This window comes from Kogia breviceps, chromosome 13 (assembly GCF_026419965.1).
Source record: "Kogia breviceps isolate mKogBre1 chromosome 13, mKogBre1 haplotype 1, whole genome shotgun sequence".
NCBI lineage: Eukaryota > Metazoa > Chordata > Mammalia > Artiodactyla > Physeteridae > Kogia > Kogia breviceps.
Genome location: NC_081322.1, coordinates 947,629 through 962,260, shown reverse-complemented (window position 1 = coordinate 962,260; position 14,632 = coordinate 947,629). Strand labels below are relative to the sequence as shown.

Sequence of the window (14,632 nt, the reverse complement as noted above, 5' to 3'; positions counted from 1 at the left end):
TTGATCGTATAATCTTAGATTTGAAAAGGAGTTTAGAGGTGAGTTATTCAGTCACCAGCATAGATGAAAGATTTTCCCTCTCCAATCTATAGTAATGCAGTTTTTCTTTGTTGCAGAGAAAATAGCAAATTTGTGGCTGGTGCCTCAGCACACGTTCCCAAAATGCTTCTCACTTTGAATAACAAAAAAGTCCTCGGTCACTTTTATGTTTTTAAAAACATAGAACCAGTCCATATTATCATCCACTCCTTAGATCGTAAAGCTTAAAAAATGCTCTGAAAGCCCAGTAATACTAGTGAATCTGGGTAGAATTTCTGTCTGGATTCTAGACCCAATTCTCTCAGCAGCAGATTAACCTCTCAAGCCTTGGGAACATGGGGTCAACAAGTAAGCATTTATGATCTCGGGATTAGAAGTCTTTTAAAAATATAAAATTAATCCCTTTAATGATTGAGAAAGTTGCTTGCTTACTCATTGAACAGCTACTGCACACCCAGTGGAAAGGCACTATGCTAGACATATAGACAGTGCCTGTCTTCAAAGAGCTCACAGCAGGAACAAGTAAGACATGCTGATGCGCATTCCTAGTACTGTATTAAATTAAAGGTTACGGGTGCCTTAAGAGAGAGATGAAGGTGTGGTAGGAATGCCGAGGAATTGTGGGTGTCTTTCCACCACCTGGCCCTGGCCCAGGTTCCCACTTTGTTTTCACACTCACAAACATACACATATGCCCTGCTTTCGCTAACCTGGACTAACCCTTGAACAACATTAACTGAGCCTTCAGTGGTGCTGCTGAGCTTTCACTCATGTTATTTTTTCTAAAATAGTCTTCTCCCTAGCCCACCTGGTAAGGTCCTATAAAGAGGTCACCCCCTTTCAGAAGCCTTCTATGACTCCCTCAAGTCTCCCATCAGAGTCAACTTCTCCTACCCTATCACATTGTTACGTTGTCTATGGGCTTATATTTCTTGCTGGCTAGGGACTGTAGCATATTCTTACTTTGTGTCTTCAGAGTGTAGGGCAGTGTATGGGCAGATAGGATTAATGTGATTTAATGCGCATGTTTATTGGAGGAATAATCTCTACTACTTGTATCAGAAGAGGCTTCTTAGAGGAGGTACCGTTTGAAAGATGACTGCATTCTGGATGTGAGAAAATGAGGCTGGGAGAGGGTGCCTATCCAGGGGGACAGGTTGGTATGAACAAAGGCCCTGAGGCTAGAAATCAAGCAGCAAATAGTCCATTTTAGCTAGGAGGTGAGATCTGTAGTGGGAGAAATAGGAGTTAAGTCCCAAATAGAACCATCCAGAACACTTGGAAGTTCAGGATGGGTGTCATAGGGAGAGGTTCAGCCTAGGAATCTTGCTTTGGGAATTTTCCATGTAGAGATACAGTAGTGTCCTAGGGGAAAGGGAACATACTTCACAAGAAGTTAACCGTGTTCACCCCAGTGTTGACACGACTCATTTCAAAAACAGTGATGTCATCACATGTATTCACATCACTTGATAGGATACTTGTTAAAGTGAATTTTGTTCTTTTAGGAGGACACTGCATGCCAGACTTCAGAGTGGGCCTGGAAATACTAATGACTCATCTGAGTTACAGCTGACCAATTTCTGCTTACTGGTGGATTTTTTGTTGGATATAGTTTCTTTGGTAAGATCACCTTGGTGAAAAAATATTGAGGAAATGTAATAACATAGTTCAAATATTCCTTTTTGGAAATAGACCTCATCTTCAAATAAGTATCATTTAAAAAAGTAAATTGATTTTCCCCCTTTTGGCATAGCATTTTAAATAAAATTATTGAAGTGTTTTGTCCTCTGACATACATTATATATAATACATATACAATTCTTATATAATACATGGAATATACTTCATAATTGCATGTTATTGAAGTCTTACATGTTTAGTATATAATAGTCTAATGCTGCATTTGTGTTCATTAATGATTCTATTAAATGAAGACTGTTGGAAATCTTTTCGCCTTTTCTCTCCTCAATTCTTTGCTTTCTCATTTTGAAGCCTACTAGAAGTATGAGGGTGCTGTGTCAGGTATGACATTCAGCCTGTTTTGTTTTTAACTGATTGTATTCACTTTTGTTACGTTATAATTTCAGTAATGTAACAGATAAAACTGGGGTTCTTTTATAGTACATGCTTCGAAGTACTTAAATTGAGAATTTGGGAGTAGAAATTTTACGTCATTAATAATAAATGACCATACAATGTTAATTAAGAGCATGGTACATATAAAATGAGTAAAATTATTTCTTTTTCTTATATATTAATAAATTTCAAATTAAATAACATAACTTTGGAGTTATATACTGTATAAACTTTTGTCACTTGGCTTTTGTTTTCAGGAGACTTATATTGAAATCCAGACAGAACACTTGCCCCAGTTGCTGCTCAGGATGATATCTGCCCTGACAAGCCACCTCCAGACATTGCACTTGACTGAACTCACAGATTCTCTCAGGCTCTGCTCAAAGATCCTTAGCAAGGTTCAACCTCCTCTGTTATCTGCCAGCACTGGAGGTGTGTTGCCGTTTCCAAGTGGGCAGAACAACTCAGTCAAGGAGTGGGAAGACAAAAAGGTAACGTTTTGCTGTTATTTTTTGTACTAGACCAATTATATTTCTTCAAGGCAGAACAGTTTCTAACTAAAATCACTTAACACGTACTCATTTAAATATTTGTCAGTCTTTCCTAGTTCCCAGTGTTGTGGCAGTAGGCTGTATTGTAGGCTTTTTTTTGGCTCTAATGCAATTTAACTGTCTGTATCCACACTTTCCAAAAGAAATATAACACAAACAACATATATAACTTAAAATTTTCTGGTAGCTACAGTTAAAAAAAAAAAAAAAAAAAGAACAGGTGAAAATAATTTTAATTGTATTTTACTAGGCCCATGAGAGCTAATATATTACCATTTCAACATGTAATCAATATAAAACTGATGTAACATAAAAAATACTAGTCAGATATTTTACGTTCTTTTTTGTACTGTCTTCAAAATTCCACTGTGTATTTTATACTTACAGCACATTCAAATACTAAATTTTTATTAGAAGTACTTGATCTATACTTAATTTCGTAAAATTTACATTTGAAAAATTAAATTCACATACCCAGGTTGTTCGAAACACACTTAAAAGTTTTCTTGGAACTAAATTAAGGCTCACTTTAAAAATTTTAATTAAAATTAATTGCATTAAAAAATTTAGTTTGTCAGATCAGCCACATTTCAAGAGCTCAATAGCCACATGTTGCTGGTAACTATCCTATTAAACAGCAGGTTTATAATCCAAACTTTATTGGACCTTTTCATATGTATACACTAAATTTTTGACATGTTCTTCTTGAAATCCAGATTTTTTTTTTCTCTCCTCAAGTCTTCCAGTTTCTTAATGCTTACTTTATGATGTTGAGTAGAATTGTAACACAGTTGACCCTTGAGCAACACAGGTCTGAACTGAGTGGGTCCACTTATATGTGGATTTTTTTTCAATAAATATATTGGAAAAATTTTTGGAGATATGTGACAATTTGAAAAAACTCTCAGACAAATCGCATAGCCTAGAAAAATCACAAAAATTAAGCAAAAAGTTAGGTATGTCATGAGTGCATAAAATATACATAGATATACATATAACATACAAAATATGTTTTAATATATTATTTATGTTATCAGTAAGGCTTCCAGACAACAGTAAGCTTTTAGAAGTTAAGTTTTGGTGGTATCAAAAGTTACTTGTGGGTTTTCGACTGTATAGGGGTTCGGTACCTCTAACCTCTGTATTGCTCAGGGTCAACTATAATTTTAATGCCTGGCACTAGTAACATATTTAAACACCTATGAAATGGATGTGGAAAAATCAGCCATTTAAAAGCTTTCAGGTTTATAATACTACATGTACTTTTTAGTAAATAGTAATGAAAACATTCACGGAATCATGTAATTCTGTTGAATTTAGGCACAAGGGTGCTATGTCAAAAAAAAAGATTTAAAAATTTCTAGCATATAAGGTCATTACCTAAATCCTGTGGTTGTGTAGTTGCCCTTACTTTTTTTTCAGTTGCCTTTTAATTTTGTCAGCCAGGCAAAATACATTAGCAGGAGGATCTCATACAGCCTTTTCCATCAAGTCTTAACCCTAGAACGTTTTTCTTGGACCTTCTAAATATATTGCTTTTCATGTATGAAATGAACATTACCCTCAAACAATTTAAATATATCCCAGGATTATGCCACATAAACTTAAACTAGTCTGTCTTATTTTCCTTCCTACCTGCTTATTATTTATATGTGAGAGATACTGATTCTGTTATTGGACAGTTCATTTTGTTGTGCTGTTTTTCCTTAATTTATGCCTCTAGGATCTTCTTAGGGGTAAAACTAAAATAGATATTAGCTGTTATTGGTTTGTTTTTTATTTGAATGAGATTAGTCAAAGTAGGGGAGGGACCTTAGCAGTCTCTCCATAGCATATTCAACTAAGTGAATATTTACTATGTAGAAAACATCTGGAGGCACTTTATTGGTGGTTACAGGTAAAGTAAATGGGAACACCCATTCATATTAAATGAAAGACAATTAAATAATCTACTTTTTTAATATAATGGTTGATTAACCTTAGATATGCTCCCCCCCTCCCACCCTTTGGTCTTCCTGCCTGTTCCCAGGGTTTCTATGTTCTTTTCCATTTTTTACTGAGGCACAATGGTATTTTCTTCACTGAGATGTCTAATATTGATCATATTTGAAAGCTGAGAGTATTTTCAGTATTCCTTTTTTTTGAAATTGTAATTGAAAGAATGATTCTTTTAAAAATTATAAATCTAATTTTTTCTCCGTGCACTTAGTACATTTTTGTAAAATCAGTGTATTGGATCTCTATACCCAAATGTAATCCCTTTCTATTTTCAGAAAGATATTTTACTATAAAATAATCTGAACTGTAGTTACATAATATAGACCATACAACTAATTATCAATGTATACAAGTGTAACTGAATTTATAGCATGAATTCTATTAATGTAATATCATCCATTGTTTTATAATCCTTATATGAGAAAGATTAATACAGAAGTAATAATAAGCTAATGACAATTTTACCATTTAAATAAGACTTATTTTTTTAAATGTATAAATTTCAAAGGAGAAAAATCGACAAGTTCATTTCTGTTGCCTCTAAACTTTGGCATTGTAATGTGAAAAGCTCTCATGCTGTTATAGAGACAGTGATCTGCTGTGGTGAAAGGATGATGAAGTTTAGAATCATCTAATCTGAGGTCTCTACCTACTAAGTTTATTTGCTATGACCTTGGGTGAGTTTTGTTTTGAACTTCCCTGAGCCTCAGTTTTCTTACCTTTGAATCAGAGAAAACAACCTCTCTTTGTTCAGCACCCACTCTATGTATCCAGCAGTGAACTAGGCACACCTAGGTGAACTTTGCCCTTCCTGACCCTTTCTTTCTGCTTGGGAGACAAGTATTAAACAAATAAATGCATATGTAATTATAGTTGTGATAAATGTATGAAGGAAAGAATGGAGTGGTAGGAATGTGGGAAAGGGGTGATCAGATCTAGATTGGGGGCCACAAAAGGCTTTCTTGAGGATGGATTGTTTGAGTGAAGCTCTAGAGGCATTGGGGCGGGTGAGGTAGGAAGAAGAAGCCGTTGACAGAGGAAGGAGCATTTGCACAGACTCTTAGGCAAAAAGGAGTGCTGTGCAGACAGGAAGGGGGGGTGCTGCTGTTGAGGTAGAGGCGAGGGCCAAGTCTTACAGAGCCTTGTCACTGCACTAAGGCTTTTATTCTTTATCTTCAGAGCAATGGGAAGACACCGAAGAGAAAAAAGCAAGTGACATAATCAGATTTGTGTATTTGAAAAATTAGTCCGAGGGAGGGGGTATGGGGATATAAGTATATGTATAGCTGATTCACTTTGTTATACAGCAGAAACTAACACACCATTGTAAAGCAATTATACTCCAATAAAGATGTTAAAAAAAAAAAGAAAAGAAAAATTACTCTGGCTGTAGTGTGGAGTATGGATCTGAGAAACAGAAATGGATGTGGGGAGACCCGCGGTAGTGCAGATGAGAGGTGGTAGTAACACATACTTACAAGATGGGGGAGTAAAGACAGAAATGGATGGATTAGCCACGCATTGAGGAAAAATCATCAATAAGCTGTAGTAATGGATTGGTAGGGTAATGAGTGATCGCTAACATTTATTGAAGGTTTACTAAGTGGCAGGTTCTACACTGTCTTACTTCGTCCTCATTGCAACTGTAAAATGTGGGAATTTGCCATCTCAATTACATAGATTAGGAGGTTCGGAGAGGTTCAATGACTTACCAAGCGGGAAAGTGGCAGACTCTTAGCTGACTCACGGCCAGCACCCTTGACCACAGTGCTGGAATGGATGTAAGGAAAGTGTGCAGGAGAGGTGGAGAAGGTACCAAGAATCGCCCTAGATTTCTGCCTTCCTGTTTTCATGACGGGTGGTGTCATTCGCTGAGGCAGAGAACACCAAGTGAGGCCCAGCTTTGTAGCATCAGAGCATTTAGTGTGTATATCTTCGGTGATCTTCCGTAAGGTCACTTTTTAGTGATCTTATTCAAGTTCAAATTATGCTTTGGCACAATCACCTAAGGAGCTTGTGATATGTATAGCTTTTGTTTACTTAAACTAAGCCACAAAATATGCTTGATGATTGTACTCATCTTTATAGAGAGGGAACAGTTAATCATTATTATTAATAATGATGAAGTTATTCTACTTCAGTAGCTGGTTCATTTTTTGTTTATACAGTAATTGTCTCTTCTCCTCTAGATTATAAACAGTTCCTTTTGTTCCAGATATCTAATGTGGGAAATAATGTCGGTTCAGTAACTTCTTGTTGAAAGAATGTAAGCTTAATAGCCAACACTTAAATAGTACTTTACATATTTCAGACAGAAATTTCACTTCATACAGTCCCAAATAGAAGACTTATTAGATTTTATTTCTAGTTTTTGTTTTTGTTTTTGTTTTAACATCTTTATTGGAGTATCATTGCTTTGCAATGGTGTGTTAGTTCCTGCTGTATAACAGAGTGAATCAGCACTACATATACATGTATCCCCATTTCTCCTCCCTCTTGCATCTCCCTCCCACCGTCCCTATCCCATGCCTCTAGGTGGTCACAAAGCACCGAGCTGATCTCCCTGTGCCTTGCAGCTGCTTCCCACTATCTGTTTCACATTTCGTAGGGTATATATGTCAGTGCCACTCTCTCACTTCGTCCCAGCTTACCCTTCCCCCTGCCCGTGTCCTCAAGTCCATTCTCTACGTCTGTGTCTTTATTGCTGTCCTGCCCCTAGGTTCTTCAGAACCAGTTTTTTTTTTTTTAGATTCCATATATATGTGTTAGCACACGGTATTTGTTTTTCTCTTTCTTACTTACTTTACTCTGTATGACAGACTCTAGGTCCATCCACCTCACAACAAATAACTCAATTTTGTTTCTTCTTATGGCTGAGTAATAGTCCATTGTATATATGTGCCACATCTTCTTTAACTAGTCATCTGTCACTGGACACTTAGGTTGCTTCCATGTCCTGGCTATTGTAAATAGTGCTGCAATGAACACTGTGGTACATGACGCTTTTTGAATTATGGTTTTCTCAGGGTATATGCCCAGTAATGAGCTGCTGGGTCATATGGTAATTCTATTTTTAGTTTTTTAAGGAAACTCCATAGTGTTCTCCATAGTGGCTGTATCAATTTACATTCCCACCAACAGTGCAAGAGGGTTCCCTTTTCTCCACACCCTCTCCGGCATGTATTGTTTTGTACATTTTTTGATGATGGCCATTCTGACAGGTGTCAGGTAATACCTCATTGTGGTTTTGATTTGCATTTCTCTAATGATTAGTGATGATGAGCATCCTTTCATGTGTTTGTTGGCCATCTGTATCTCTTCTTTGGAGAAGTGTCTGTTTAGATCTTCTGCCTATTTTTGGATTGGGTTGTTTGTTTTTTTGATATTGAGCTGCATGAGCTGCTTGTAAATTTTGGAGATTAATCCTTTGTTGATTTGTTTGCAAATATTTTCTCCCATTCTGAAGGTTGTCTTTTGGTCTTGTTTATGGTTTCCTTTGCTGTGCAAAAGCTTTTAAGTTTCATTAGGTTCCATTTGTTTATTTTTGTTTTTATTTCCATTTCTCTAGGAGGTGGGTCAAAAAGGATCTTGCTGTGATTTATGTCATAGGGTGTTCTGCCTATGTTTACCTCTAAGAGTTTTATAGTGTCTGACCTTACATTTAGGTCTTTAATCCATTTTGAGTTTATTTTTGTGTATGGTGTTAGGGAGTGTTCTAATTTCATTCTTTTACATGTAGCTGTCCAGTTTTCCCAGAACCACTTATTGAAGAGGCTGTCTTTTCTCCATTGTATATTTTTGCCTCCTTTATCAAAGATAAGGTGACCATATGTGTGTGGGTTTATCTCTGGGCTTTCTATTCCTGTTCCACTGAACTATATTTCTGTTTTTGTGCCAGTACCATACTGTCTTGATTACTGTAGCCTTGTAGTATAGTCTGAAGTCAGGGAACCTGATTCCTCCAGCTCCGTTTTTCGTTCTCAAGATTGCTTTGGCTATTCGGGGTCTTCTGTGTTTCCATACAAATTGTGAAATTTTTTGTTCTAGTTCTGTGAAAAATGCCAGTGGTAGTTTGATAGGGATTACATTGAATCTGTAGGTTGCTTTGGGTAGTAGAGTCATTTTCACAATGTTGATTCTTCTAATCCAAAACCATGGTATATCTCTCCATCTGTTTGTATCTTTAATTTCTTTCATCAGTGTCTTATAGTTTTCTGCTTATGGGTCTGTTGTCTCCTTAGGTAGGTTTGTTCCTAGGTATTTTATTCTTTTTGTTGCAGTGGTAAATGGGAGTGTTTCCTTAATTTCTCTTTCAGATTTTTCATCATTAGTATATAGGAATGCAAGAGATTTCTGTGCATTAATTTTGTATCCTACTACCTTACCAAATTCATTGATTAGCTCTAGTAGTTTTCTGGTAGCATCTTTAGGATTCTCTATGTATACTGTCACGTCATCTGCAAATAGTGACAGTTTTACTTCTTCTTTTCTGATTTGGATTCCTTTTATTTCTTTTTCTCCTCTGATTGCTGTGGCTACAACTTCCAAAACTATGTTGAATAATAGTGGTGAGAGTGGGCAACCTTGTCGTGTTCCTAATCTTAGTGGAAATGGTTTCAGTTTTTCACCATTGAGAACAATGCTGGCTGTGGGTTTGTCATATATGGCCTTTATTATGTTGAGTTAAGTTCCCTCTTTGCCTGTTTTCTGTAGGGATTTTATCATAAATGGGTATTGAATTTTGTCAAAAGCTTTTTGTGCACCTAGTGAGAGGAACATATGGTTTTTATTCTTCAATATCTTAATATGGTGTATCACATTGATTGATTTGCATATATTGAAGAATCCTTGCATTCCTGGGATAAACCCCACTTGATCATGGTGTATGAACCTTTTAATATGCTGTTGCATTCTGTTTGCTAGTGTTTTGTTGGATTTCTGCATCTGTGTTCATCAGTGATATTGGCCTATAGTTTTCTTTCTTTGTGACATCTTTGTCTTGTTTTGTTGTCAGGGTGATGGTGGCCTCGTAGAATGAGTTTGGGAGTGTTCCACTCTCTGCTATATTTTCGAAGAGTTTGAGAAGGATAGGTGTTAGCTCTCTCTAAATGTTTGATAGAATTTGCCTGTGAAGCCATCTAGTCCTGGTCTTTTGTTTGCTGGAAGATTTTTAATCACAGTCTCAATTTCAGTGCTTGTGATTGGTCTGTTTATATTTTCTATTTCTTCCTGCTTCAGTCTCGGAAGGTTGTGCTTTTCTAATAATTTGTCCATTTCTTCCAGTTGTCCGTTTTATTGGCATATAGTTGCTTGTGGTAATCTCTCATGATCCTTTGTATTTTTGCAGTATCAGTTGTTACTTTTTTTTTTTTTTTTTTGCGATACGCGGGCCTCTCACTGTTGTAGCCTCTCCCATTGCGGAGCACAGGCTCAGGCGGGACGCACAGGCTCAGCAGTCATGGCTCACGGGCCCAGCCGCTCTGCCACATATGGGATCTTCCCGGACCAGGGCACGAACCCGTGTCCCCTGCATCGGCAGTCGGACTCTCAACCACTGCGCCACCAGGGAAGCCCAGTTGTTACTTCTTTACTTCTCCTTTTTCATTTCTAATTCTGTTGATTTGAGTCTTCTCCCTTTTTTTCTTGATGAGTCTGGCTAATGGTTTATCACTTTTGTTTATCTTCTCAAAGAACCAACTTTTAGTTTTATTAATCTTTACTATTGTTTCCTTCATTTATTTTTCATTTATTTCTGATCTGATCTTTATGATTTCTTTCCTTCTGCTAACTTTGGGGGTTTTTTGTTATTCTTTTTCTAATTGCTTTAGGTGTAAGGTTAGGTTGTTTATTTGAGATGTTTCTTGTTTCTTAAGGTAGGATTGTATTGCTATAAACTTCCCTCTTAGAACTGCTTTTGCTGCATCCCATAGGTTTTGGGTCATTGTGTTTTCATTGTCATTTGTTTCTAGGTATTTTTTTATTTCCTTTTTGATTTCTTCAATGATCTCTTGGTTATTTAGTAGCATATTGTTTAGCCTCCATGTGTTTGTATTTTTTCAGATTTTTGTCTGTAATTGATATGTAGTCTCAAAGCATTGTGGTCAGAAAAGATATTTGATACGATTTCAACTTTCTTATATTTACCAAGGCTTGATTCATGACCCAAGTCCTGGAGAATGTTCCATGAGCACTTGAGAAGAAATTGTATTCTGTTGTTTTTGAATGGAATGTCCTATAAATATCAATTAAGTCCATCTTGTTTAATGCATCATTTAAAGCTAGTGTTTCCTATTTATTTTCATTTTGGATGATCTGTCCATTGGTGAAAGTGGGGTGTTAAAGTCCCCTACTATGAATGTGTTACTGTCGATTTCCCTTTTATGGCTGTTAGCATTTGCCTTCTGTATTGAGGTGCTCCTATGTTGGGTGCACAAATATTTACAATTGTTATATCTTCTTCTGGGATTGATCCCTTGGTCATTATGTAGTGTCCTTCTTTATCTTTTGTAATAGTCTTTATTTTAAAGTCTATTTTGTCTGGTATGAGAAATGCTACTCCAGCTTTCTTTTGATTTCCATTTGCATGGAATATCTTTTTCCATCCCCTCACTTTCAGTCTGTATGTGTCCCTAGGTCTGAAGTGGGTCTCTTGTAGACAGCATATATATGGGTCTTATTTTTATATCGATTCAACCAGTCTTTGTCTTTTATTTGGAGCATTTAATCCATTTACATTTAAGGTAATTATTGATATGTATGTTCCTATTACCATTTTCTCAATTGTTTTGCATTTGTTATTGTAGGTCTTTTCCTATTCTTTGGTTTCCTGCCTAGAGAAGTTCATTTAGCATTTGTTGTAAAGCTGGTTTGGTGGGGCTCAAGTCCCTTAGCTTTTGCTTGTCTGTGAAGGTTGTAATTTCTGCTTCAAATCTGAATGAGATCCTTGCTGGGTAGAGTAATCTTGGTTGTAGATTTTTCCCTTCCATCACCTTAAGTATGTCATGTCCCTCCCTTCTGGCTTGCAGAATTTCTGCTGAAAGTTCAGCTGTTAACCTTATGGGGATTCTCTTCTGTGTTATTTGTTTCTTTTCCCTTGCTCCTTTTAGTATTTTTTCATTGTATTTAATTTATGATAGTTTGATTAATATGTGTCTTGGTGTGTTTCTCCTTGGATTTATACTGCATGGGACTCTCTGCGCTTCCTGGACTTGGTTGACTATTTCCTTTCCCATATTAGGGAAGTTTTCAACTATAATCTCTTCAAATATTTTCTCAGTCCCTTTCTTTTTCTCTTCTTCTTCAGGGACCCCTATAATTCGAATGTTGGTGTGTTTAATATTGTCCCAGAGGTCTCTGAGAGTGTCCTCAATTCTTTTCATTCTTTTGCTTTATTCTGCTCTGCGGTAGTTACTTCCACTATTTTATCTGCCAGGTCACTTATCCGTTCTTCTGCCTCAGTTATTCTGCTATTGATTCCTCCTAGAGAATTTTACATTTCATTTATTGTGTTGTTCATCATTGTTTGTTTGCTCTTTAGTTCTTCTAGGTCCTTGTTAAATGCTTCTTGTATTTTCTCCATTCTATTTCCAAGATTTAGGATCATCTTTACTATCATTACTCTGAGTTCCTTTTCAGGTATACTGCCTATTTTCTCTTCATTTGTCTTGTCTGGTGGGTTTTTACCTTGCTCCTTCATCTGCTGTGTATTTCTCTGTCTTCTTATTTTGCTTCACTTACTGTGTTTGGGGTCTCCTTTTCGCTGGCTGCAGGTTCATAGTTCCTGTTTTTTTGGTATCTATCCCTAACGGGTAGGGTTAGTTCTGTGGGTTGTGTAGGCTTCCTGGTGGAGGGGACTGGTGCCTGTGTTCTGGTGGATGAGGCTGTATCTTGTCGTTCTGGTGGGCAGGACCGCATCCAGTGGTGTGTTTTGGGGTGTCTGTGACCTTATTATGATTTTAGGCAGCCTCTCTGCTAATGGGTTCGGTTGGGTTCCTGTCTTGCTAGTTGTTTGGCATGGGGTGTCCAGCACTGGAGCTTGCTGGTCATTGTGTGGTGCTGGGTCTTAGCGTTGAGATGGAGATCTCTGGCAGAGCTTTCACTGTTTAATATTATGTGGGGCTGGGAGGTCTCTGGTGGACCAGCATCCTGAACTCAGCTCTCCCACCTCAGAGGCGCAGGCCTGACATTCGTCCGGAGTGCTAAGACCCTGTCATCCACTTGGCTCAGAAGAAAAGGGAGAAAGAAAAGAAAGAAAGAAAAAATTAATAAAGTTATTAAAATTTTTAAAAATTTTAATAAAAATATTGAAAAGAGAAGAGAGCAACAAAACCAAAAAGCAAATCCACCAATGATAACAAGCGCTAAGAACTATACTAAAAAAACCCCCAAAAACAAAAAAATACGGACAGACAGAACCCTAGGACAAATGGTAAAAATAAATCTGTACAGACAAAATCACATAAAGAAACATACACACTAACGAAAAGAGAAAAAAAAAATATATATATATATTTTAAAAAAGGAAGAGAGCAACCAAATCAATAAACAAATCTACCAATGATAATAAGCTCTAAACACTAAAATAAAATAAACATAAAACTAGAAACAAATTAGATACAGAAAGCAAACCCCAAGTCTACGGTTGCTTCCAAAGTCCACCTCCTCAATTTGGGATGATTCGTTGTCTATTCAGGTATTCCAGAGATGCAGGTACATCAAGTTGATTGTGGAGATTTAATCCTCTGCTCCTGAGGCTGCTGGGAGACATTTCCCTTTCTCGTCTTTGTTGGCACAGCTCCCTGGGCTCAGCTTGGGATTTGGCCCCGCCTCTGCGTGTAGGTCGCCCGAGGGCGTCTGTTGTTTGCTCAGACAGGACGGGGTGAAAGGAGCTGCTGATTCGGGGGCTGTGGCTCACTCAGGCCGGGGGGAGGGAGGGGTACGCGTGCGTGGTGAGCCTGCGGCGGCAGAGGCCAGCGTGACATTGCACCAGCCCGGGGCGCGCCATGCGTTCTCCCGGGGAAGCTGTCCCTGGATCCCGGGACCCTGGCAGTGGCGGGCTGCACAGGCTCCCAGGAGGGGAGGTGTTGAGAGTGACCTGTGCTCTCACACAGGCTTTTGGTGGCTGCAGGAGCAGGCTTAGCGTCTCATGCCTGTCTCTGGGGTCCGCGCTAATAGCTGCGGCCCCCGCCTGTCTCTGGAGCTCGTTTAGGTGGTGCTCTGAATCCCCTCTGCTCACGCACCAGGAAACAATGGTCTCTTGCCTCTTAGGCAGCTCTGGACTTCTTCCCAGAGTCCCTCCTGGTTAGCTGTTGCGCACTAGTCCCCTTCAGGCTGTGTTCAGGCAGCCAACCTCAGTCCTCTCCCTGGGGTCTGACCTTCAGCACCTGAGCTAAGTTAGCTCCCATCCCCTGCCCGCCCTGGCGGGTGAGCAGACAAGCCTCTCAGGCTGGTGAGTGCTGGTTGGCACTGATCCTCTGTGCGGGAATCTCTCCACTTTGCCCTCCGCACCCCTGTGGCTATGCTCTCCTCTCCGGCTCCGAAGCTTCCCCCTCCGCCACCTGCAGTCTCCGCCCGCGAAGGGGCTTCTAGTGTATGGAAACCTTTCCTCCTTCACGGCTCCCTCCCACTGGTGCAGGTCCCATCCCTATTCTTTTGTCTCTCTTTTTTCTTTTTTCTTTTGCCCTACCCAGGTATGTGGGGATTTCCTTGCCTTTTGGGAGGTCTGTGGTCTTCTGCCAGCGTTCAGTGGGTGTTCTGTAGGAGTTGTTCTGCATGTAGATGCATTTCTGATGTATCTATGGGGAGGAAGGTGATCTCCATGTCTTCTCTGCCATTTTGAAGGTTCCCCCTATTTCTAGTTTTTAAAATGTCATTTTTTTAACCTTACGTGTCTCATTCCATGCATTGTTTAGACATTAGGAAAGTGATTTCATGAAGTAGATTGAATAAATTATTAGTAGTTTGAA

The 14,632-nt window shown here is 38.4% G+C and overlaps 1 protein-coding gene across 16 annotated transcripts in view; it reads left to right on the top strand.

Annotated features, from left to right (window-relative positions):
- The window catches only part of DOP1A (DOP1 leucine zipper like protein A), a 113,001-nt gene that overhangs the window by 55,738 nt on the left and 42,631 nt on the right, over positions 1-14,632 (top strand). For 11 of the 16 annotated variants that reach the window (XR_010836152.1, XR_010836153.1, XM_067011239.1 and 8 more), the window contains 3 exons: positions 1,548-1,662; positions 2,035-2,064; positions 2,376-2,609. Coding sequence is in view for 13 of the 16 variants with exons in the window: in XM_067011239.1 (XP_066867340.1) it covers positions 1,548-1,662; positions 2,035-2,064; positions 2,376-2,609 (379 nt within the window). In the remaining 3 variants the exon portion in view is untranslated. The remainder of the gene's footprint in view (positions 1-1,547; positions 1,663-2,034; positions 2,065-2,375; positions 2,610-14,632) is intronic. The other 5 variants (XR_010836154.1, XM_067011240.1, XM_067011233.1 and 2 more) reach the window with 1 other exon arrangement.